Source organism: Selaginella moellendorffii, unplaced genomic scaffold (assembly GCF_000143415.4).
Source record: "Selaginella moellendorffii unplaced genomic scaffold, v1.0 SELMOscaffold_26, whole genome shotgun sequence".
NCBI classification, from domain to species: Eukaryota; Viridiplantae; Streptophyta; class Lycopodiopsida; order Selaginellales; family Selaginellaceae; genus Selaginella; species Selaginella moellendorffii.
In genome coordinates this window covers 1,277,632-1,301,692 of record NW_003314287.1, presented here as the reverse complement: position 1 = coordinate 1,301,692, position 24,061 = coordinate 1,277,632, and the positions used below count along the sequence as shown (strand labels likewise).

Below are 24,061 nucleotides of genomic sequence, written 5' to 3'. Positions count from 1 at the left end.
TGCAAGACAGAGCAAAAGAGACCTAAAAAGCCAGGCCAAGTATGCTTGGCTGAATAGACACTTAGGAATTCCGTCCTTATGCTCATCTGGCCAAGTACAGATGCAAAGTCCAGTTTACTAACACTTGAACAAGAGGGGCTGATAAAGGGTCCAGCAATACCGACCTTCTGCCATCGTGGCAGTAAGGTAAGAGTGTCCGTAAGGACTGGTCGACAGGTAACTTTCGATACCCGAAGTCACATGCGCGACAATTTATATGCCAAGTGCAAAATTATTATGGATGCCCATTTTGTTTTTGATGCTATGCCTTGGCATTATAACAAAACTTTTAAACCAATCAAGGACAACAATCTAGCTCTCATCATTACACAAGTTAATAGTGCATTAATAAATCCTACGAGAATTTGGAAGGCAAGAATTAAATTTGCACATACCTTTTGAGCAACCTTATTCACAAAGTTTTTTATATGACTAAGTATAAAACTTATCTAGGAAATTAGATTGTCTATAAAAAGTACATCCACTCATACTTGGTATAGAGAAATTGATAAGTTTTTTGTAAATTTGAAAATCTTGTTTAAGTGTATCAAGATGAATTATAGATGTTCATGACAAGTATTCTTGTCGATTTATACACTCTTAATTCACCATCTCTCCTAAGCCAAAGCAAGTTATTGATGCTGTTATAAAAGCTTCAATATTTGATTCCTATCATTCTTACTTGAGTGAAAAGCTCAATAGAAAGTAAACAATTCTTATAATTTTGAGAAATTGAATTTTCAAGGAGCAAGTACTTACTTTTATTTTAACTTTGGGCAACACCCTGGTGGAAATGTATATCAAGCTTTAATAAAAATTTAATTTAATTACCATCAAAGATATTGACAAAGTATTAAATATAGGGTTAATATTTGTAAATGAAAGTGTTTTTTTTTCACTATAATCTTTTAGTGTAGAATTGTAAATGAACATTAATGGTTTTAAGCTCAAGAAACATATCTAACTTTAATTTTATCAACATTTGAATAAGGGTAATAGTGAGTGGTAGTGTTTATCATCCTAAACTTTTGCAAGTACTTTTCTACCTTTCTCTTTGTTCCTTAAGAAAAGACAATCATGAAAGTTTATATTTTTTCCATTTACATTTTTGCCAAGGAGGTGCAATATAACATTGTTAATAGATTTTACATTTTAAATTGAATGTCTAAGGATTCCAAATATATACTAGGATAGTAGTTAGAAATATATATAAACAACCAAAGATAATAATTTGAGAGAAAGTTTATTGGGGTTCACCTAAGAGTGCACCTCTTCTTTTAATCGGCTAAAGGTATTGGATATTTTTGGGTTTGAGTAGTATTAGGTTGGGTGACCTTCTAGGAAATTTAAATTTAAAATTTAATATTTGGTATTAGAATAATTTTAAATCTAACTTTATTGGTTAGCTAGAGGAATCATACAACATATTGAAATTGATATTTGGCAGTTTAATTTACTCTAGTTGGGTTAAACCTGAGGTGTGGGGTATCAAAAAAATAAGACTCTCAATCTATATTAGTTAATGGGGTACCCCCTTCTTATATTAGGCTATCAGCATATTAAAATTGTGGTAAATTCTATTTATTTTGCATGTAGAAGCCAAATATAGGGAATTGGTGCTCATAAGGGATTTCAGTGTGTATTGGACCCTCATTCTAAGCTTGGAGTTTGACTCTAAATTCGGCACTACAATTAATATAAAAGGAATTGTCTTAATAATTTCTATCCAACTTTTATAGAATACTGTATGTATATTTTTTATTAATAGAAATATATATAAATGGTGAAAAGGAACTATGTTAATAACATTGAAACCTTTAGATAAGCATATTAAAGGGAGAAAACTCTTACTAGAGATATTGTAAAAAAGGTTGTGGCCAAGCCAAAGATTAAAAATATATTAGAGGGCAAATATAAATATAATGTATCTATAGATAGCACATATCCCATAATAATAATTAGTGACAGGTTTCAAAGGAAAGAAAATAATAACATGATTGTTAAATGCTGCCACGTCATTGGCAATATAATAAAGAATGCTATCAAAATAGCAATATCACAACCTTAGAAAATGTTGAAATGGAGGTGTACAAGGTGAAGCATTGCAATTTCTGACATGTCACCAATAGATATAAAAAATCCCACCAAAGTTCCAAATGTCTCTAGATAAAACAAAGTAGTGATGACATTATGTCCCTAATGTGGGAAAGCCTACTTTGCTAATATCATGTAGGAATCTATATTATTAGATTCCATGCATTTGAATATGAGGAGGGTGGTATGTCAATAAAGTTCTATAACTATTATGCACATTAATATCCCCACCTGTCCACTACGAGCAATAGTATATAGTGATGATAATATTGCTAATCCTGATATTAAAATAAGATATTAAAACCTTCACTATATAAAGAAAACAATCTACCTATCAATAAAATCAAACAATTTATTAAAGTGCCAAATTTATTAAATTTAAGCATTTCAATGTCATTATTGTACCATTTTCTATATCTTTGAAATACTATCCTTGGCCTAGAGGAGGGGTGCTTCACATTGACACCCTTGCTAAGCGATGAGTGTGCTACTAGATTTGCTAATAAATGAGTGTGCTGCTGGATTTGTAGGAGCACCTAGAGCTTATGATCTGCACATATGCAATCTACACCTCCCAAATCTCCTTTTACACCAATGCTCCTTTTCTAAAAAATTGAGTAGGGTTTTAGAAAAAGAGGAAGAAGCTATATTAAGCCATACAAGGGGTGTAATGAAAAAAATAGAATTCACCAGAGAAAACAAAACAAAGGAACAAGCATGGAAACAAGCGTAAAAAGATGAGACAAAGGTAGAGTATATTTTAAAGAGCAAAAAACCAATGAAGGAAGAGCAAAAACACAACAATAACTCACTTAAGCGCAAATGCTATCACTGTAAGTTTCAATCACACAAAAGCTAAGTATATTTTAAAGAGTAAAGAACCAATGAAAGAAGAGTAGAAGCATTGCAATAACTCGGCCAGGTGCAAATGCCATCATTGCAAGCTTCAATTAAATAAAGGTTGAGTTTATTTTAAAAAGCAAAGAATTAGTGAAGGAAGAGTAGAAGCATTGCAATAACTTGGCTAAGCCCAAATGCCATCACTACAAGCTTCAATCAAAAACAAAGAAGAAAAAGAAGAAGAAAGAAACAAGAACTACTTGAACACTACTAAAGTAGGACTTGATATTGGTTTTTTAATGCTCTCCCTCGGTGGTTTTTACAAGATTCCACAAGCTTCCAAATGGCAAAAGTTGCAATAGCCTTTCAAAAACAATGGATAACATTGTTTAAAGATTTTTAGGTGCAAAAGAAACATGATTTCATCATATACCAAAAATACTAAAATTAGGTTGAATCCTTGGAATCATTTTTTGGAATCATTTGGAATTTTTTCTTTGGAATCCTTAGGTGGAATCCTTGGAATCATTTGGAATTTTTTTCTTTTGCTTTTGGAGCTACCCTAGTGTTTCCTAGCATTTATTCATCCACTGAGAAATAAAAAAGATTCCATAAGAACCCTTTTTGTTTAATTTTATTCCTCCTTATATTAACACTAAGTTTATATTAAGTTTTTACATTGAGCCTTATACTTGCAATTGGAATTTACATAATACTTGGTATTATGCTTAGGCATACAACTCAATCTCTTGTTACTACTAATTTACCTTGTTCTTTAGTAGCTTCCAGAATTGCTAATAGGATTGGGATTTTATCCCAATCACTAAATTTCCACTTTTAGTTGCATCTATGTTAATTGATATGGTAAGGTGGAAGTATTTATCAAAAAACACATATCCTTTATATTCTAAAGTTAATTTTACATCTAAATCATTGATGATTTTAACTTTAATATTTTGCAAGTCTATTACTATTCTCCTCATGTTACTTATTGTAGTTTTTGTGCCTTATTTTTTAAAATGTAAGAGAGATAAAGCTAGCCTTAGTAAAAAACAAATTAAGGAATTATTCACCTAAATATTACAAAGCTTTGACAAAGGTAGAATCACAATTAAAACATTGTGTTGTCTTAAGGCTTTGATCTAAGGTCTTTTAGCTTGGACTACTACTTAGACATAATTTAAGAGTAGTTTTGTCTCAAGTTTAAATCTCCTATGCATATTGTAAAAGCTTATGAGACTCATAAGTCAAAATTTTGAAATGGTTATCACAAATTATTCTAACTGTTCAAACCAATTTACACTTAGTACACTTAGGTAAATTAATTAAAGCTCAAAAAAATTTCATACAAGCTTGAGCAAAGACTTGTATTAACCATAACCACCCATTAATGAAAAAGCTACTTTGAAAAGTAATTTTTATTTAGATTTGAAGCAAAGTCTTCTGCAAATTAGCTATCATATATTTAAAAAGCTATCTAATGTCATTACACAAAGAAATTGATCTAGAATAGGCTATCATGCATTAAACAATTTGACTCTTGTGTTGATTCTACAAAGCAATTTCATGGATTAATCTTTATACCCCATTCAAATTAGTCCCTAGTGTTGATCTAATTTGCTTAAAATTTGCTAAGAGCAATAGGTCATTCTTTCTAATTTCACAGTTATAAGAGCAAAGTTGACTATAAGCTAGAGGGTAAGACCCACTATGAAGCAAATAAGCTACTCTGGAATTGACTATCATGCATTAAAGTCTTTGCATTGAATTAATATTAACCACATTAGGCATGGGTAGAAAGGAAAAGACCCTTACACATCTAGGTGGAGAGATTGAAAATTGATGACCATCCATTGTCTTGATAAAAGTTGAATAGGGGAATTAGGGTAGACAAAATAAGAATGTTTGCCAATGATCCATTACATTTATTAAAAGATACATTTTTCTTATAAACCTAGATGAAAGTTGGTTGATCTTCACTCTATGTGACTAGGCAAAAGTATAAAAAGGCAAAAATTAAATTATCTTGTGTGCCTAACTAAGTCAGCGAATGATAAATTTAACGAAATTGCTTAAATAGCTTGACAAATTACCAAGCAAAATACTTGATAATATTCTGCTCAAGGTATATAGAAGTCTGACTTTTAGTACCTTTACTAATGTCAAAGAAGGTGTGATAATACATGTAGATTATTTTGTAGGTGTATAGTGTAAGTAAGACTTATATCTATGAAGTTACCTATACAAAAAGAAAATAGTGCTAGGATTCTTTCTAGACAAAAATATAATTTGCCTATCCAAGCTAAATGCAAATTTTAAGTATTATAACTTACAAAGGATTTATAAAATTTTACCTACTAAACAATTGTTACAATTTTATGCAATCTTAGGCAAAGAAGCTATTGTAGGAACTTTAACAGTTCACAATAAAGATTGAATACCCATAGGCAAAAATACACTTGCTGATAATTGGGCTAATAAACATTAAATCAATCCCAAATCTGGATTGACAAGCTACAGAAGAGGTTCTAGTTGAATCGGAGAGGCATCCAACAATGATACACTCTTGACTGATCAATCTAGCAAGATGAGGCAGCCACAACAACAACAAACACCACAACAGCACTACAAAGTCAAGGTTAGCAGCACCCTCCCTCACAAGACTGCAAATCAACCAAGCAAGTTAGTAGTCTGAAGCATCGAGCTTATCACTATGAAGACCAAGTTTAGCAACCTGGAGTAGGATTTGGAGAATTTGACTGCCTGAGGACAAATAGTAACTTTGTTATGGGGGAGTGATAAAGAGGTAAATGTTTTATTTTCTATATTTTCCCAAGTAGAGCAAAATAAGCAAACTTAGGCAAAATGTATTTATACTTAAGTTTAAGCATCCAAAAAGAAAAGACCTGACATAGGCGAGAAGCAATTAAGAATGGTTATAAAATTATGTAGTATATAAGTAGAACTTAAATGTGTTGAAAAACAACTCACTCACTATTGTATGCATTTACATTGAATTAACCATTTTTTCTCTCGCTTATGACTGTTAATGCAAAGTGGAGAGAGTGATATATACTTATCCTTACTTATGGGGTTTGAGGTTGAGTTATATTTTATTCTCTTCTATCTTCTTCTCTTCTTCTACTACATTCTTGTCTCTATTTTTTTGTCACTGTTTTGTAAGCAGGAGCGAGAATGTGAGTACAGGAAAAAAAAGCCTTACTCAAAATCCAACATTTACCTTTCAAGTTTCCATGGATTTCTTTCCCATGCTATCAGCCTATTGTGAGACACAAAAAAAGTGGAGCCGAAAGGGTGCCATGTGGTAGTGGCCGAAGCGAAAGCCAAACGAATGTAACACGTTTGGATTGAAAGCTCCGACTTGAAAGGTGGAGAGCGAGAGTGGAACTCCCAACAAAGTGCTCAAAGAATAAGCATGAAGTGAGCAATAAGCGAGGCTCCAAAAAGGGACCCAAAAGGACCAACACATGACACATGGAGGAGTCCGAGATGGACCCGAGTTGGAGTTCGAGATGGACCCGAGATGGAGTCCGAGATGGACCCGAGTTGGAGTCCGAGATGGACTCCGAGATGGACCCGAGTTGGAGTCTAAGATGGACCCGAGTTAGAGTCCGAGATGGACCCGAGTTGGAGTCCGAGATGGACCCGAGTTGGAGTCCAAGATGGAGTCCGAGATGGACCCGAGATGGACCCGAGATGGAGTCTGAGATGGAGTCCGAGATGGAGTCTGAGATGGAGTCCGAGATGGAGTCTGAGATGGACCGAGATGGAGTCCGAGATGGAGTCTGAGATGGACCAAAACGGAGTCTGAGATGGAATCCAAGACGGAGTCCGAAATGGAATCCGAGACGGAGTCTGAGATGGAGTCCAAGAAGGACCCGAGATGGAGTCCGAGGTCGAGACCGAGACCGGGACCGAGACCGGGACTGAGACCGAGATTAGGACCGAGACCAAGACCGAGGCCGAGGTCGAGACCGAGCCCGAGCCCGAGCCCGAGACCGAGCCCGAGCCCGAGACTGAGTCTGAGTCTGAGTTCGAGTCCGAGTCCGAGTTCAAGTCTGAGAGGGTGAAAGCCCAAAGCGTTTGTCTCCCAGACCCTAGGGGGTTTGGTAAGCTCCAAAAGTATAGTAAGGGGGAGGATTGCAGTGGAGTCAGTTTGGCCAGGAAAGGCCAGTTTAGCCTAGGAAGGCTGTACCCAGTGTTGAGTGATGAGCTGCCCACTGGGAAGTCCAAGACTAGAGTGAACATGGATTGACAAGCAAGGTAGCTTGGTGAAGTGTTCAAGAGCTGGCTTTAGTTCCCCCAAGAGATCGATTGGCCGATGCTCCCAGTCCAAGTGTGGGTGGCACTACCTACTTGGATACCTGGCGTGGCTCAACGGAACCTTGCTCTAAGCCCATGGCTAGAGCACCCAAAGGCAGAAGGCGGGGAGAGTACCCATGAGGCTCACGTAAAGCTGCGGTGTTCCAAAATGTTGCCCCAAAGTCCCAGACTGTGAAAAGGAGGAGGAGCCATCCTTTAGTGTAGAGACCAAGGATACGGTCATGTGAGGAGGTAGTCCCAGAGGACTAAGGGACTTAATGGTCAGGCTTGTAGGCCTTAATCTAGTGGCAGTGTTGGTGAACATGGCCATGGACAAAAAGGGATTTGGTGGGGATTGGAAAAGGGATATTGGGGAAAGTTAATCCCCATGTCTGTGGGCATCCTAAGGATGCTAAGGAGTGGATCAGGGATGATCACTCATGGATGGATGGCCCAGTCTTTGAGAGATGGGACTGTGATACAAGTGGTGTTAGACCACCGGTGTGACCAAGGTGAAGGGGCATGGCCTTAGCGTAACAGGCTAATATGTTGATGGTACTTTGGGGTGTTGGTCATGGGATTGAACACGTGGAGCACTTGGGCCAAGTGCAAAGGTTGGCACGCCCAAGCCCGGAATAGAACTTATGGAGGTTGTGAGTGAGACTCCTCCAAGTGGTCGGAGGTGTGGTTAAGTGACTAAAGTAGAATGAAAAATTTAGTCGCTTACACCTATGTAATTGTGAGAGCTAGATCATTATCCCTATTTGTTTTGTCTATTTTTTAGTAATGGTATCAAAAACCAAACAAGCATACATTGGCATATATAAATGTTCCATAGCCTTCTACATACCCTATTTAACCCCCTAAGTGTTAAAATTTTATTGAAATGCTAAAGCTACCAAATTTGTAAAATTATCAACTACTTTAAATTTTCTATTAATTTATATTAAAAAAAATGAGCTTTTGTGACCAGTATTTAGCAATGTGAAAATCTTATAATCTCTATAGTTCAATTTTTGTTTCACTTAATTCATTCCACTAATAATGATATTTTCTAATAGTATAATATATTTTTTTTTTGAATGACTGTTACTCTAATTACAAGTTCTAGATGTCCAAACCTAGAAATTGTACCAACAAGAAAGCTCTTTAAAGATGAAATTTCACATCCTTTCATCACATCTTGCTCATGTCTTACATATTATTATCCTGATCCATAATAACCAACATCCATAATATGTGATTATAATCTATATTGTGCTATTTTTTATTTAATCTTAAAAGAAATAAAGTATAACTACATTACTTATATTTTTGTCTACCTTCCTTAGAAACTAAAGCATGATTATGTTATTTAATAATCCACAACTAAATTATTAACATTTATTTGATAATTTAGCTCCAAGCAAAGGATATCTATAGAAAAGGATAGTTAAATTATTAAGCCTTCTTGAAAAAATAAACTCTTTCTTCACACCACCAATGCAACTAGGCTTTATGTTGTAGATGCTCAATTCCAAATCCACAATTGTTTTAATGTCACACTAGTGGACAAAGTGTGCTTCATTATTGACAATTTATTTGATCTAATTGAATTATAAATTTATCAATTAATAAGTTGATTAATCACTTCATTAGTTTATTGATCAATTCATGAGTTGATTGATTCACTTCATAAGTTATTGAGGAGTTTAAGTTGCTAGTTGATATTTAATTTCAAAATAATGAAATCTAAGGTAAAAATAACTAAACATTAATAATTATTTTATTTTAAAATTTTGGAGTAGCAATCTTTATGGGTTTTATAAAATTATGTATATTATACTTTTCATTTGCTTAGATGGCTAGCCTTAGCACCACCATTTCTAGTGCTAGTGCATTGAAATGTGGGCACATTTGCCTTGGTTACAGCTAAGTTGAATGGCACTAATGGGGCATCATTGACAACAATTAAAAGTATTTCACATCACACACACCTCTTTACTAAAATGGTGAGTATTTATAGGCTATTTCACAGGGTGGTCAACCCTAACCCTATCACTTGTAGCAATATATATGATAACACAATTGCCTCTAAGGCATTGCCTTGCCCCACTTCTAGGCTAACAATCTCAAATGGGGCAAAGTAGTAGTTGAAATTTGTAAGCTCTGCCTTAAGTCTAAAAAAATTAAAAAACTTTAAATGATTATACTTAAAGCTAATTCAGTTGATTGAATTTTTTATAATTTTAAATTTAATATATAATAATTACCATGACAATTATTAAGTATCAATCAATTGATCAATTTACTTTTGAATTGACGAAACAATCACGATTTTTTCAATAAACTTAATTGGTCAATCATCTTTTGAGTTGATCAATTAAATCATGAATTGATCAACTAATATGATTTGATCAATTTATAATTTAATTGATTTAAATAAAATGAAGCACACTTTGAACTGTAGCACTTTGGCAAAAGTTAAAGAGGCAAGAATTTAAGTAGGAAACATGTAAATTTTCACAAATTTCTTTACTTTAGGAACAAAAAAAAGAGTAGAATAGAATTTATAAAAGTATGTGATAATGAACATTGTTCAATAATTTTTTTTAATTATCAATAGATTAAAAAGTAATAACATATCTATAAAGGTTTTTAAGTTGGGCTTAAAACAATCAATATTCAAATGCATATAGCAACGGAAAAGTGATGGTGAGCCTCAAGCCCAAACCTAGAAGAAGAGTCCATGTGATTTTTTATTGTTGCTTTTAACTTTGTTTGCAAACATACTCAAATTGCTATAAGAGTGATATGTATGTGTATGCATTTAGATGGGTTCCTATAGGGCCCTACCACATCATGATGCCATATGTGAAACACATGGTGCAAGAAGGGAAGACAAACACCACATTGGACTACCATGTTAAAAAAGGTAAATGAAAATATTATTAGAGGTTTTTAACTCTTTCTTGATCCAATGAAAGTGATATCTATTATACATATTTGTGATATTCATTATTTTAGGCATTTGTATGTAACTATTGGTCTTGTTGATGTTACTACACACATTGTTGAGGTGTGGTATTTCAATCCTCCTTCCATTCAGAATATTTTGAGAATCAAAATATTCTATCTCTCTCTCTCTCTCTCTCTCTCTCTCTCTCTCTCTAGATGCTCGTAGCTACAATAAACAACTACAATGGATCACTAGAGGTTTTGACATGGTGAGAATCCATGACCAAGTTGAAGAAGTATGATGCCAAGAGTTGGTAACTGTTGTAAATTGTAGAAATAAGACAAAACAAAGGAGGAGGTAAGAAAAGCTACAGAAATTAAGAGGGAAATGAAGTGTGAAGTTTTGGGTTAGAGGAAAATTTGCTCCAAATCATCATAATGAATGCATACATAAACCTTTGCCTCCTTGTTAGGACATGTGTTTGTGACATTAGTGACATGTAATTTCTCATCTCACAATCAGAGAAGAACCCTAACTATCTTTTTTTTGCTGCAACATGATAACATGTGTAGTTTCTTCTCATAAGACAATACTTTAAAATTCATATGCAAAAGATGCAACAAAGATGCAATATTGGAGAGACACTCTTGGGAAGTGACAGTCTAATACATGTTTAACTACCTTGATAATATATATATATATATATATATATATATATATATATATATATATATATATATATATATATATATATATATATATATATATATATATATATATATATATATATATATATATATATATATATATATATCTGTATATTCGAAATTAAATTCAACTTTATATATGTATTTCTAATCCTAATAGATAACCCACCAAGGCAAAATTGAGATCTAGTATTGTTGCAACTAGTTTTTGTGACTCAAAACACTTATAAGTGTCTAAGATCTAAAATGTAATTCTTAGTACAATTAATTGAATTTGAGAATTTTAGATTTATAGAAAGAATTTAAGTGTCTCTCCAAATGCCTACAGCATTTACATCTTCACTGAACTTGTGACAAACTAAGGCAATTGCAATTAGAATGATACAAGAGGACATCTTAATTGAGCTGCTGTTGGAATTGGTAAGTGCAAAGCAATCACAATTACTTATAAACTTATTTCCTCCTTGTTTTTACCTCATTTTTATTTGTTTCAATCTTGGTCAATTGAGGATACTTATTAGTGGTGGGTATTTTTAGGGCTTGGGTTGATCTTGGGATGAGTTCTTTCTGTCTTTTTTTGTTTGGATGTGAATGAGTGGCAATGTTAGTGTGTTAGAATTGACATGTTCTTCTCCTATCACAATCAAATGAAAAGCAAGTTGAGGAAACTATTGATCCTAGCTCACCTAGTTAAAATGAATCATGAATTGAATCCACAATTCACCTTTACACCACAATTCGCCCAAGCAATATATATTTGGTGGTTTTCTTCAAAGACAAGTGGTAAAGGTGATTTATTTAAACATGAAAATATCATGGTAAAGGCTTTTTTGCCTTTTATTTTCTTGGTTGTTCTTCTGGTTTATTATGCTCTTTCCTTACATTGAATTTAGGGAGTTGATTCATCCTTGCTATTCCAAAATGATTTGCATACCATTTCATGCATGCATTTTTATGGCCTTGAGCATGCAATAAATCTTGCAATCTTTTAATGCATATCACATTTTGAATCGTACATTTTCTTACTAAATATATTTGAAATATTATGTAGAAAAGGTTGTTAATTGCATTATCACTTCACAAGACTATCTAGAATTATGTTTTTGGGATGCAATCAATGCATAATCAAGTGTAGTTGTGTGCATATGCTACTGCTATAATTGGAGGTTTTACATTTGACGTCTGTGGAAGAACTACCTATGGCCTGCATTTATATCTCATTAGTTGTTGTGCTTGTGTTTTAGAGAAAAGATGTTAATCTTTTAGAAAATTGCTCTAGGCTATAATAATTAATAATGACAATGCCAAACAACATAAGGTTTAAGGGAAAAGTTAAATACAATACTATAAATTTCAGGGAGCCTAGAATGACATATATTCCACCAACTCAAATAACGCTTAGTTTGCACAAATGTCGTATTTAGCAATATAAAAAAATTATAATTTTTACAATACATTTCAACTTGTTTATTTCACTTAATTCATTATAGGAAAAAATATACTTTCTAAAATTATATATATATATATATATATATATATATATATATATAAAATGATTTTTACTCTTGTTGCAAGTTCTAGAGATGCAATCCCTTGAATTGTACCAACAAGCAAACTCACTAAAAGTGGAATTTTACATCCTTTAACAACAACATACTAATGTTTTGCATAAGTTATACTTGTGTTTGTTATAAAGTATGACCTTCAAAAAAAATAAAGCAATATTTTTGTTATTAACTCCCTTCCCCAAAGAAATAAAGCATGATATGGAACTTGGCAAACACTGTCCGACAAGTGGCCTGGCGAGTACCAGAAGCAATATGGAACCATCGACCTCTACTGGATCGTTTGCGACAGTGGCCTCATGCTTTTTCTCTCTTAGCAATGGACAGCTTCAAGAGCTGCAAGATCAAAGCTTTTTGCACAGCCCCTTTGACAATTACCACGGCCTTGTTTGTGATGGAGCAGTTGCTAATGAAAACATCGGACACACGGCCATGTTGCTAGTCCCTCCAGATCTCGGGATATCTCATGCTCTTGGAGGACAGGGGCTCAAGGCTGACATGAAGAAGTTCTTGTATGCATGCAAGCTGAGGTGAAGCTCAACTCGATCATCATGAGATACTCGAGAATGGCGGCCCTGGTGTTGGTCAGCTTGCCGCCTCCCAAGCACCCTTCGTATTGCTACATGGAGTACATGGACCTCCTCGTCAATGGCATTCATAGGCAGTAAAAGGCTGTGAATTTGCTGCTATCATTCTTTTCAGATCAATGCTACTATGGCCGTAATTTTGTACACCCGGAGACCCTACTTATCCACGGAAACCTGTTGATCAATGGAGGTAAATGTTCTATAAAACGCCTTGAAGTGTTTGTATGCCGTGTCGATATCTTGTGTTCCACACATTTCGCGAATACTAATGAAAGCAAGGATATTTCACCAACGAGAAGCGAAATTAAGTGGTAAATACCATACCTATGCATTGAGAGCTGAGGCATTCCACAATCTACTGTCCTTATGCCGATGCCTGACGCTAGTATGGGACCAATCGTTGAGCCACATCCCATGTCATTGCGCACAATAAAGTTCTAAAAAGGAGTAGAAAAAAGAGAGTTTTCGAAAACGTTTGCTGATACACAAGCATACCTGAGTTTGTATGCCAGCAAGTCGAGCAACTTCTTTGAAGAGAAACGCAGTGACGGAGTTTGTAGCGTATCGTTGGTTTGCGTTGTGTTTGATCACCAAGCCTTCATGGAGCTTTGGCTGATGGTTTTCTTCGTGCTTTTCGGAGTAGTTGGGGTGGAGAGCATGGGCCATATCAGCAGAGACTGGCAAAGAGAACACACAATTCTAGAAGAATATAAAATATTTGCAAGGCTTATTACCCAGGAAAGACTTTCGTATTGTTCGTTCCACAATCCCCTCACTGTCACTCGTACGGGACAACCATGTCGCGATGCGTTTCATCGCTTCAAACATTATTGGCGATCCAGCTCCTTGAGTAGAGTCCGAACCAACCTGTAAAAGTTTGTTGATACATCAGCTATTGAAGAAGAAAAGGGGCTATTGACAGACCTCTTCATTGTCAAAAAGAGCAACCATTCGTACCGAGCTCTCGTCTTCCAGACTGGTCTTGTCTTTGCAAGTGTCTCTTAAAGCACGTAGAGCACAAAATGACGACGCTAGATTATCAAGCCTTCCTGAAAAAATAAACTCTTTCTTTGCACCACCGATGCAGCTGGGCTGAGTGTCACAGACATTCAGTTCAAAATCCGCAATCTGCTCAATGTCACACTGCAGCTCCTTGGCAAGAATCTGAGCGGGAACAACAACACAAACTTTCACGATTGTCTTTTCTCTGGAACAAAGAAAAGGGTAGAAAAGAACCTGCAAAAGTATAGGATGATGGACACTAGCATTCGAATATATCGCACCATTACCATCGTTTGAATGTGCAAGCTCCGATTTGATTTTAGTTGCAAGAACAGGAGCCAGGTGCGTTTCCAAGTTGGGCTTAAAACCATCAGTGTTCACATTTCTACACCAAACAAGATATCAGCAAGCTAAAGATGATAGCAAAAACAAACTTGTCTAAATGGATAGCCAAGGTTGGAATCCGCAAAATTGGATCATTGACTTGCACGAGCCTGTGATCAAGAGCTCCGTCTTTGCCCTTCACTAGAGCTCGCCCGGCAACACTCAAATCCCTGTCGAACCAGGTGTGCCACAATCCACCTCCGTAAGTTTGCACCCCCAAGTTTAAGAAACCCGACTTGGATAACGCTGAAACGGGCTTGAGCTTTGGACAGGGGCTGTCAGTGTGTGCCGCAACTACATGAAATCCATTGCCTGTCTGATACCTGTATGTAGCAAGCAGGAAAGAAAAGAAAAGGAAAAAACAATCGCGTGAGAAGTAAAAGCTTTGCCTATCTACGTAAAAAAGAACTGCAATTGACATACTTCTGACCTATGGCAAATGCCACCAATGTTGACATGTTCCTGGTGAAGAAATAGCGACCTCCAGGCTCAATGGACCACTCATCTTCTTCGTTTAGTTGCAAGAATCCAGCGTCCAGTAGCAATTTCTTAGCTTCCACTAATCCATCAGAGAAGAAAGAAAGAGCTGTAAGGAAGAATCTATCGGTCGAGAAGAACTTACTCACTCTATAGCAACTTACTCGTAGCATGGAAAGGAGTCCACGACGCATTGAGAAAGCAAAGAAAATCTGATAAGATCGAGGTATCCTCCTCAGTTTTTGGAGGCTGCAAGGAAAAAAATCGATGAGAGGAAGAAGAGATTTTTTGCCAATCTTACCTTCCCGAGAACACTGCCGGTTCCAGCGAGAGTAGAAGAAAATCTCACGCCGCCGATAGGGATTCTCGATGGAGGAGGAGGGCCGGAAACAATTGCGTGGCGGTGATTCTTCCACAATCCAAACCTCCTCTGGCATCTCTGAATCGCGGATGGAAAAACCTCCCCGCGCCTTCTGGCGCTCCTCCGCCCGCATTCGCTGCCAATCCACAGCCAGCTCGCGTCCACGGCAGCCGTGCTCGCCATTACCATTTGCCCTTGAGCATAATATCTGGTATATTCTGTTCTCGGAAGAACCCTAATATTTCCTTGGCGGAAGAATGCGCGCGAGCGTCTCGCATTTTGATGGATTCCATCGGCAAAATCGGGTAGGCGCTCCTCGGATGTGATCATTCTTTGGAGACGGCTAGACGATAATCTCGGTCTCGATGCATCGGGCATTGCTGCTGCTAGCCCTAGCGGCTGTGGCGATCGGCTGCGAGCATTATCACGTCTGCCTGCGCCGTATGAAGATCGACACCAGAAATGCGCCAAATATTTCGGAGATCCGCATTGGAAAATCGCCGGCGCTTGCTCCATCACGCGATCTTGGCGAGACTGGCTCGTCGGGCTGTGCGTATGAGAAGCTTGCAAAACAGGTGATCGTCAAGCTTAGCGGCCGAGGGGACAATGCGGGAGTCCGAGATGATCTAGTGAAGCTCGGCTGTGCTATCGTCCACTACTTGCCACACCATAGCTGGAACGTTTTTCTTCCAAAAAACTTGGAGGTGGATCGTGTGAAGAGAACCAAGGGTGTTTCCTGGATTGGGGAATACAAGCCTCGATACAAGGTTGCTCCGGAGTGGCAGGAAGTTTTTGCGAAGAAACTCGAAGAAGACGTCCTCTTTGATAGCCAGGGACGTGTGGTGGCTACTGTGCTAACAGCTGCTGGAGTTGTTTGTAAGCCATGCACTGCTAAGGTCGATATCCTGGAGCTTTTGATCCAAGACTGGAACTCCAGCTTAAACGAGCATGGTAAGGTCGTGGAGCTCAAAAAGCTAGAACCTGCGGCACTGCAAGCAGCAATACCGCTGGATCAAGCCAGAGAGTATGTGGAATGGCTGTCGAAGCAAGAATGGGTAACTTGGATCGCTCCAGCGTTCAGGGGACGACTTGGCAATATGTTTTCATCCGCAATCCAACAGAGTGGCGTCTCGGCTCCTCTGGAGAGAGGAGCTCCATTTTTTCCGAGCAGACCACTCTGGGGCATGGGCATCATGGGTGACGGCCAAATTGTTGGTGTTGGTGACAGTGGTGTCGACTTACTGAGGTACGTATACATTTCTAAAAGATCTTTACACTGGTCATGTCAAACAGCTGCTACTTTCGGGACGAGCAAGTTTCTTCGCCAGGTCCAAACCACAGGAAGGTGGTGTCTTACAGAGTGATGTGGGGTGGAGACTTGATCGACAGCTATGGTCATGGTTCTCATGTTGCTGGTTCTCTTCTTGGTCAGTGCGATCAAACACTCAGTGACTTTACTATCGAATCCAGCAAGTACAACGGCATGGCGCCTCATGCGAAGCTTGTCTTCACGGACATTGGCGTTGGAAAGAACACTTATGTCACGCCACCCATGGATCTTTCGGATTATTACTGGTATGTCTGCTTGTGTGGTGTTTTATGTCTACTAACCTGCTATTTCTCAGATGAATACCCACAGGGAGGCATACAGTCTGGGTGCAAGAATTCATAGTGATTCTTGGACAACTGTGGATCGTTCCTATAACCTTATGTCACGAAGTGTGGATGCATTCACCTACAACAATCCTGTAAGATCTCTGAAATTCTCTTTTTTCCCCATATTCATCACGTTTTTCCTTGTTTCTGCATTTTCCAGGCTTTCCTACCTGTTTTTGCTGCGGGCAATGCTGGCTCGTCTTATTCCTCTGTAGGTAAGACTGACTTTTTTCTTTACTTTCATTCATTCGAGGCCCTTCTGAAGTTTTGCAGGAACTATCACTTCTCCAGCAATGTCAAAAAATAGTTTAACTGTAGGCGCGAGTATGGGCCCAGGGCATTCCATACGTCATGAAAACCTTGCTCTTTTACGTTTTTACGTTTTGAACGGAACCAGTGACTTGCGGGTCGGGGTGCTAGAGAACTCTTTCGGAGTAATGTTTCAGGATAATTGGGGTCCATTTCCGCTACTACGAGCAATACCGGGAGAGGCATGTATCTCACCTCCCAACGCAGCAGGAATGGTGGTGCTGGCAAGTCGAGAAGGCTGTGACTGCATTGATAAGGTACAATTTCCTTGATTAAGTGTACATGCCAACGTTTTCTTATCGTTGCAGCTTGTTGCCATACAAGACGCCGGTAGTGTGGCAGCCGTGTTTTTCAACAACGAAAACACAGGCTACTTTCCGTTGTCGTTAAGATCGTCACTGGAGAGTATAACCATTCCAAGCGGTTCAATTCCCAGAGTTTTCGGGGATTATCTAGACTCGATGCTCACGCACGGTGACTCAGTCTTTGTGGAAGTGGTGGGCCACGTTCCCTTTAATGGAGAACGCATTGATTCCATGACAAGTTTTTCGTCGTGGGGTCCAACGCTGGACGGACGTCAAAAACCAGAAACTGTTGCGCCAGGTTTTCCAAACGAGACTATTTTCCTTGAGCTGACGTCGCGCTTGTTTGCAGGTGACAAGATTGTCTCTGCCAGGAGCAACATGGGCTCGAAAGAAGCCACATGCAGGACCTTAGGTTGTTGTCGTGGTTCTTAGTGTTTAGTCTTCGCTGACATTCCACTGCAGTTTTATCAGGAACTTCGATGGCGACACCAATTACAGCAGGAGGAGCAGCGCTCATCCGTCAATATTTTATGGATGGATTCTACCCCACAGGATCTAAGGTTGTCTGTCAAGCTGCAGCAATTCAATTGACAGCTCAGTTACTGTAGGTACTCGCACATTCTCGGCAACCTTCGGGAGCCTTGGTGAAAGCCATTCTTATTAATGGAGCTGTGCCTCTGCGAGGACTAAATGGTTTGTTTGTTCAGACACGATGTATGCTAATATTGAAGTTTTAAGCAGGTAATGGAGTGATCATAGATCCTCCACTCTCCTTCAATCAAGGCTATGGAAGAATTGATCTTCTTCACTCGTTGTTTCTCCCTGGTCACAACAAACTAAACGTTACAGCGGAGGAAGGCAACCCGTTAAAAACTGGATTTGGACAACGGTATTGCTTCTCATGCTTTCCTGGCTCCGAGGACTTGAAATTCACGCTGGCATGGTATAGTGACTTGGAGGAACAGTTTATATTCGTCTCAGATGTAATTTGCAGGTACGATCCGCCTGCCTTGCCGGCTGCAAGTGTCATCCTTGTCAATGATTTGGACTTGTTCGTGATTGATCCAAGTAATACCAAGCGGTATGGAAACGGTGGTCCACGTCCTGACAGAATGAACAATGTTGAACAGGTTGGAATATTTTATGTCTTTGCAAGATTTAAGACGCTTCACGTTGTAGGTGTCTGTTTCGGATCCAGAATCTGGACTTTATGTTGCAGTGATTTATGGTTATTATGTACCAGAAGAAGGTCCAGACGGATTGGGACAACGTTTTGCATTTGTTGCAAGCGCCGCGTCTTTGAGTGCAACACCATGCTTAGGTACCTGCCTACCATATGCAACAATGTTCGCTTCTCGACCATTAACTAGAATGTTTGCAGTTATCAATCCAGTTGAAGTTCCTCCGTTATTCGGGAATATCGCCAATGTTCGCATCACCGTGGAAGGAACTTCTGGTCCCTACATAAAGTGGTTTTGTAGGCTTGATGCATCCATTGAAACTCCCAAGGGCCATGACTGGGAAATATGTGGGAATGACTACTTCGCTGAAGGCCTTCCAGATGCATTTTATACTTTTTCTGTTCAAGCAAGGGATGAAAGGTACGTGGACTTGTTTAGTTGGTGCGGGATAATAGTCGTGCTTTTTGTGCAGCTTCTTGAACACTGCTTACTCTGAGATTTCTTTCGCTAGTTTTACTATTGATACCATACCGCCTCGCACAATTTTGCTATCGTCGTCAGCATCCGTCTTCTGCGAGACCGCAGTGTTTGAGTTCTCATCTGATTCAGCTGACACAGACCACTTCGAGTGCCAGTTCACGTCTGGAATCCTCTCGAGTCATGGATGGACGCTTTGTGGGTCTCCGGTCAAAGTCGAGGCACGGTCAGACGGACGGTACACCTTTCATGTCAGAGCAGTTGACAAAGCAGGCAACCAAGATCCACAACCAGTATTTGTCCACTGGCTACTTCACAGGGAACGTCCAAGAGCAAAGATAGTTACTATACTACCCAAGGACTTGACCAACGTTTCAACTTGTCGTGTTTACTTCGAGCTTGACGTGCCAAATCTCCCAGGTATACAGGAACCAAGATGGTCATGCCGTTTAAACCTGTCAGATATTGAAGGGGCCGCCGTTTACGGGTGGAGGTCGTGCTCGTCTCCGTTGGAACTGAGTAATCTGCCCGACGGGATCTATATAGTCAGCGTACGAGCAGCGGAAAATGAAAGCGGAGGTGCTCTGAGCAGCGTTCCAGCCACTTGCACGGTCACCATCGATAGCTTGCCTCCTGAAGTGCTGTTCTTCGCAGTACCGCCGCTGTTTTCGTCGTCCAGAGATGTCAGCTATGCGTTTGCGTCGTCGGAGGTGTCAACAACGACTTGCTGCATGACGAAGCTAAACACCGCGGAAGAAGAACGCTGGCAACAGTGCACAAGCCCGGCAAGGTTTCGGAATCTGGAGGACGGTGTCTATCAGTTCAGCGTGACGGCAACAGATTTAGCTGGAAACACCGGACTCGTCATCAAGCACAGGTTTCTCGTGGATACGACGCCTCCGTCGGTTGTCTCATTTGTGCTCTCTCAGCCAGATCTCGACGTAGTAACTGCGGAGTTTTCGGTGGATGATGGGCCTCTTGGATCTACATCTGGTGTTGCTACATCCTACTGTCGCCTCGACTCTCAAGTGCAGGGTGGCACTTGGATACCGTGCTCGAGTCCATGGAGAGTGGAGCAATCTTATTTAGCACCTGGAGTGGAGCATACGTTCATGGTTAAAGCCGAGGACAGAGCTTCCAACATAGCATTGGATCACGCAGAGCAAAAGCTGGTTCTAACGTCGAACTCGAGCGCAGTTCATGGACTGGTGTGCCCCGAGGCTTACACGCGCCTTCAGATAGCTACATTGGCCTTCAACAGCTCGTTATCTTGGACCGAGTGTGAAGTTGATGAGCAAGTATTCGTGGCTTGTGGAAGCCCCTACCACGTCGGACCTCTGGTGGATGGAGCACACACTTTCAAAGTCAGGTACCTATCTTCGTTTTCTTTGTGGAGTGGCTGCAAGTGGTACATAGGTAAGCGCATCCTAGGCATTATAGATTCATAGTAACTGTTTCTTTTCTTTCTCTCAGATACGGGCACGCCGGAAACTTTGATTCGTAGTAGCGTTGTCAACACCTTGAGTCCCAGTTTTGAACTCTCTGGATACGATGGCGGGGGTATCGAAAGATATGAATGTATGCTGCAGTCACTGGATCCACAGGTGAAATTTTATCATGCAGTTTTTGAGTTTGTTGCGAACTCAGGTCTGTGTAGCAGGGCCAGAGACATTCGTGGAGGAAGTGTAGCAGGCAGCTGGTAACATACAGTTTATGTCCGGCCTCGCTTTACATCTTTCACGCGCGCTCGATTGATGCCGCCGGAAATGTAGATCCGAATCCTCCACAAGCTATTTTCTTGATTAGCTATTCTTTTTTCTATCATTCCGCTTTTTCCTCAGATGTCTCTACGAACTCGAGCTATCGCATTTGTAGAACTCCAGGTAATTTTGGCTTTGCTATACTTTTCTCCTGACTCATTGTTTTCAGGAACATGTAAGTTTCCATTGTCGCAAAGTGGAACCATAGTTTCGACATATGACGGCGCGACGATCATAGCATTTCCTAAGAGCCTTCGCAAAAGTCACTATGAACTAAGTTCTAGTCCTTACGCATCAGCTGCTCTTAGCGGAAATGCTTTGGACATGGGAATTGTAGCCAGGCTCTGCGTCCCAGTTTCCAACGTTTCATCCCTGGCTTCAACATCATACGACGAGCAGCCTTTTGCAATTTTCCTCATGCTGAGAAAGACGAACGAGTAAGCTTTCTTATAGTTTCTGGCTCACGACTTGAATGCATTCATTAACAGGAGTAGTCCCACAGTGCCATTGGCAATCTCGACAGGAAACGCAACACCAAACTATACGAATGAGCTCCAACTTATTTACACCAGAGAATCGCCCATTCTCGTGACAACAATGTGGGAACTTGTGGCTGCGCAGCTAGATCAAGAGGGGACTTACGTGACTACGCTTGTGACCCGGCCTGGATCTTACATGCTCGCCAGTAAGTTACAAACGATTTCTTTTTCTTGTCTTGATCTTTTACTTTGATGATTCGTGTAGGAATCTATGAAGGCCCGACTCTTGCATTTATCAAAGCATCGCAACCACGCATGATCGTGTCTTCCACTACGCTAATTTTTATGTGCTTGTGTATTTTTGTTTGAAAGTATATTCAAATTTAAAAGTAGAATATGCTCTCTTTTAGGGCTCTTACTTGTTCTTCATGTCCATATATCCGCCATACGTGTAGGACACAAACCCCCAGAGCGAGAGGAACATAGACATGATCTTGAGGCCGCCAAAGCTATCGCCAAAGAAGATGACCGCGAAAATGGAGCCGATAGGAATCTCGAGAGCCATAATCACGCCCGCGAGCAGCGACGAGGAGAGGAAGATCATCCCCAGCGTTCCCAAGAATGCGAATTGCCACGACACGGCGGTGGAGACGAGCGTGATGTAGTAGCGGGCAGCGCCGGCCTTGAAGCGCCGCGACTCGCCCGGAATCGCCAGGAAATCGTGGTTGATCGCCATGGCGACGCTGGACACCGCGGTGGAGATGAGCGAGAGCAGGGTTTGCATCTCCAACAAGACGGTGGCGGCGTCGCTTGATCTGGAAGATCCGGTGAGAAATTTCCGGATTACAAGCTCGGTGATGGGAAAGAAAAATCCAGACAGCGCCGCGGCGACGATTGTCATCACGTAGCCCAGGACGACCTCCTTCCTCGTCACGCCGGGGAGCTTCTCGTCATCGGAGTGAAGCGCCAAGATCACGGCGGCGCTGGTCACCAGCACGATCGCGTTCCATCCAAAGGGATTGATCTTCTGGCGCGTGATGATCAGCGCGAAGATCGCGTTGAATGCGAGCTGGCTGGAGGAGAGGAGGCCGCTGGTGGAGGCCGGGAGGTAGGACAGGCCATAGGCATACATGAAACTATATAGAGCCACAAGAAATCCTAGTGCAGTGTAGGTTGCAGCGAGCGCCGGTGTGAGCGGCGTGAGTTTGATGCCGCGCTTCCAGTAGATCGATCCAGTCGCCACTGCCAGCAGCGGCCATCCCGACGTTTGGAGCCACGTCGAGAGCCACTTGCGCGATCCCCCGGCCGCGAAGTAGAATCGCGTGAGCAGCTGCCCGACGACCGTCCCGATCATCATCGAAAGGATGCTGAGCGAGAGGAGCAGCCAGTGGAGCCGGGGTTTGGATCGCAGGGCCTCGAGGGGCTTGGAGACGAGGAATTGCCGAAATCTTGAGTCGTGGTGAAAGATTTTGGTCGCGGGTGGAGCCGCAGCTGCTGTGGATGAACAAAAGGTAATTAGAGATTTGGATCGAGCATGTTCCTTCATTTTGCTTCTTTCTCATTTCTCTCTACTTACTGCTGTTCTTGCCGTTATTGATCAGAGACATGTCCACGGTGGTGGTGTTGTCCATTCTTGATCCCAAGAAGAAGATTGATGGAGGCAAAACTTGAACCCAGAAGATCAATGCTCAAGGAAAAGTTGCCAGCCACTATTATTAGATATGGTCATGTAGTACCCACCACCATGTTTTCCTAATCTTCTTCGACTGCCAGCACATCCGCAAAAACACCACCTCTACAATGGGCAAATCGAGAGTAGATGGCATTACTTAGCTCTCCAGATCGTGGCATGGTTCTCTACATTAAGGAGTTCATATTAATTAGTTAGGTGCTGTCTTTGCGGCTTGGCACAAGAAATGTTAGACTTGGTGGTGGTCTTATACTTATTCACCCTAACTAGCAACCGTTGCTTTCTCATACACTTTTGCTTTTTCTTTCTGCTTATTGCTGCTCCTTTTATTCCTTCATTATGCCTAGTAATAATTTGCTGCACGCTTGGTATTAATTTATTGTTATTATTTAAATTACATTTTGGGGATGTGGAAGCTTCGAATTAAGTATAATCTAGCTGAAAATGTTGTTGTTCAACAATAGCAAATCATAGAGTTAACAGAAACTTGTAATTTTATCATGTTGTGCATGCTGTTACATACTTGTCAACATTTGCAATGAAAAATACATGGATTGGGAGAGAAAGTTGACGTCACCTGATGCTGATGTAGGTGTTTGAAGGCATTGTATTCTATCCACACAAGTTCTCTTTAGTCTCTCTATGTGCTCGAGTGTTTCTTCATTTCTAGTTCTACTTGCTCATTCTTTCTCCAAAGCATTTTGTCTTAAAGATGTATAAATGACTAGTGGAAATCTCTTAAAGGCCCAGTTACATTTAATTCATGACTAGAATGATAATTTAGCTTAGCAGAAGTTTTCTAATTGACTTAAAAATGGTTTGCATTGTATTTATGATAAATTCCTAGGATATTAGAAGGGGGTAATCTAAGTATCTGCAGTAGATGT

The 24,061-nt window shown here is 39.9% G+C and overlaps 3 protein-coding genes across 11 annotated transcripts; 1 reads left to right on the top strand and 2 right to left on the bottom strand.

Moving 5' to 3' along the window:
- Nucleotides 1–13,063: 13,063 nt before the first annotated feature.
- LOC9629050 (probable aspartyl aminopeptidase) lies at nucleotides 13,064–15,522 on the bottom strand. Of its 4 annotated transcripts, XM_024680073.1 has the most exons (10): nucleotides 15,258–15,522; nucleotides 15,121–15,205; nucleotides 14,903–15,038; nucleotides 14,530–14,802; nucleotides 14,330–14,480; nucleotides 14,018–14,257; nucleotides 13,828–13,960; nucleotides 13,589–13,770; nucleotides 13,418–13,530; nucleotides 13,064–13,358 (listed from the first exon to the last, which is right to left on the bottom strand). In XM_024680073.1, the coding sequence occupies exons 1-10, from the start codon at nucleotides 15,504–15,506 to the stop codon at nucleotides 13,250–13,252; spliced, it is 1,671 nt and encodes a 556-aa protein (XP_024535841.1). In that variant the 5' UTR covers nucleotides 15,507–15,522; the 3' UTR covers nucleotides 13,064–13,249. The 4 variants fall into 4 exon arrangements, with proteins under 4 accessions (XP_024535841.1, XP_024535840.1, XP_024535842.1 ...); XM_024680072.1 differs by having other exon boundaries at nucleotides 14,018–14,480; XM_024680074.1 differs by having other exon boundaries at nucleotides 14,018–14,480; nucleotides 15,102–15,205; nucleotides 15,258–15,374.
- Nucleotides 15,523–16,610: 1,088 nt separating this feature from the next.
- Nucleotides 16,611–21,898, top strand: LOC9637875. Of its 5 annotated transcripts, XM_024679987.1 has the most exons (18): nucleotides 16,611–16,892; nucleotides 16,943–17,065; nucleotides 17,134–17,188; nucleotides 17,247–17,539; nucleotides 17,591–17,885; nucleotides 17,937–17,999; nucleotides 18,050–18,147; nucleotides 18,196–18,280; nucleotides 18,329–18,530; nucleotides 18,582–18,717; nucleotides 18,767–18,908; nucleotides 18,969–19,188; nucleotides 19,241–20,661; nucleotides 20,719–20,849; nucleotides 20,903–21,128; nucleotides 21,175–21,442; nucleotides 21,494–21,690; nucleotides 21,750–21,898. In XM_024679987.1, the coding sequence occupies exons 2-18, from the start codon at nucleotides 16,943–16,945 to the stop codon at nucleotides 21,851–21,853; spliced, it is 4,059 nt and encodes a 1,352-aa protein (XP_024535755.1). In that variant the 5' UTR covers nucleotides 16,611–16,892; the 3' UTR covers nucleotides 21,854–21,898. The 5 variants fall into 5 exon arrangements, with proteins under 5 accessions (XP_024535755.1, XP_024535752.1, XP_024535753.1 ...); XM_024679984.1 differs by having other exon boundaries at nucleotides 18,329–18,717; nucleotides 20,906–21,128; XM_024679985.1 differs by having other exon boundaries at nucleotides 18,329–18,717; nucleotides 21,500–21,690.
- LOC112348045 (probable purine permease 5) lies at nucleotides 21,752–23,369 on the bottom strand. Of its 2 annotated transcripts, none has more exons than XM_024679989.1 (2): nucleotides 23,061–23,369; nucleotides 21,752–22,978 (listed from the first exon to the last, which is right to left on the bottom strand). In XM_024679989.1, exons 1-2 carry the CDS (start codon nucleotides 23,113–23,115, stop codon nucleotides 21,900–21,902), a joined length of 1,134 nt encoding a protein of 377 aa, XP_024535757.1. In that variant the 5' UTR covers nucleotides 23,116–23,369; the 3' UTR covers nucleotides 21,752–21,899. The 2 variants fall into 2 exon arrangements, with proteins under 2 accessions (XP_024535757.1, XP_024535758.1); XM_024679990.1 differs by having other exon boundaries at nucleotides 21,752–22,975.
- Nucleotides 23,370–24,061: the final 692 nt, after the last annotated feature.

Excerpts from the sequence above, each read along its gene's own strand:
- LOC9629050 (XM_024680072.1), bottom strand. The coding sequence starts at position 15,506 with ATGGTAATGGCGAGCACGGCTGCCGTGGACGCGAGCTGGCTGTGGATT. Across the intron at positions 14,481-14,529 it reads TTGGCTATCCATTTAGACAA|AAATGTGAACACTGATGGTT; the intron begins GTTTGTTTTTGC and ends TGTTTGGTGTAG. Across the intron at positions 13,771-13,827 it reads AATACGAAAGTCTTTCCTGG|TCTCTGCTGATATGGCCCAT; the intron begins GTAATAAGCCTT and ends TCTCTTTGCCAG.
- LOC9637875 (XM_024679983.1), top strand. The coding sequence starts at position 16,943 with ATGAATACCCACAGGGAGGCATACAGTCTGGGTGCAAGAATTCATAGT. Across the intron at positions 19,189-19,240 it reads GTTCAAGCAAGGGATGAAAG|CTTCTTGAACACTGCTTACT; the intron begins GTACGTGGACTT and ends CTTTTTGTGCAG. Across the intron at positions 20,850-20,902 it reads TGCAGTCACTGGATCCACAG|CAGGGCCAGAGACATTCGTG; the intron begins GTGAAATTTTAT and ends AGGTCTGTGTAG.
- LOC112348045 (XM_024679989.1), bottom strand. The coding sequence starts at position 23,115 with ATGGACAACACCACCACCGTGGACATGTCTCTGATCAATAACGGCAAG. Across the intron at positions 22,979-23,060 it reads CAATAACGGCAAGAACAGCA|CAGCTGCGGCTCCACCCGCG; the intron begins GTAAGTAGAGAG and ends GTTCATCCACAG.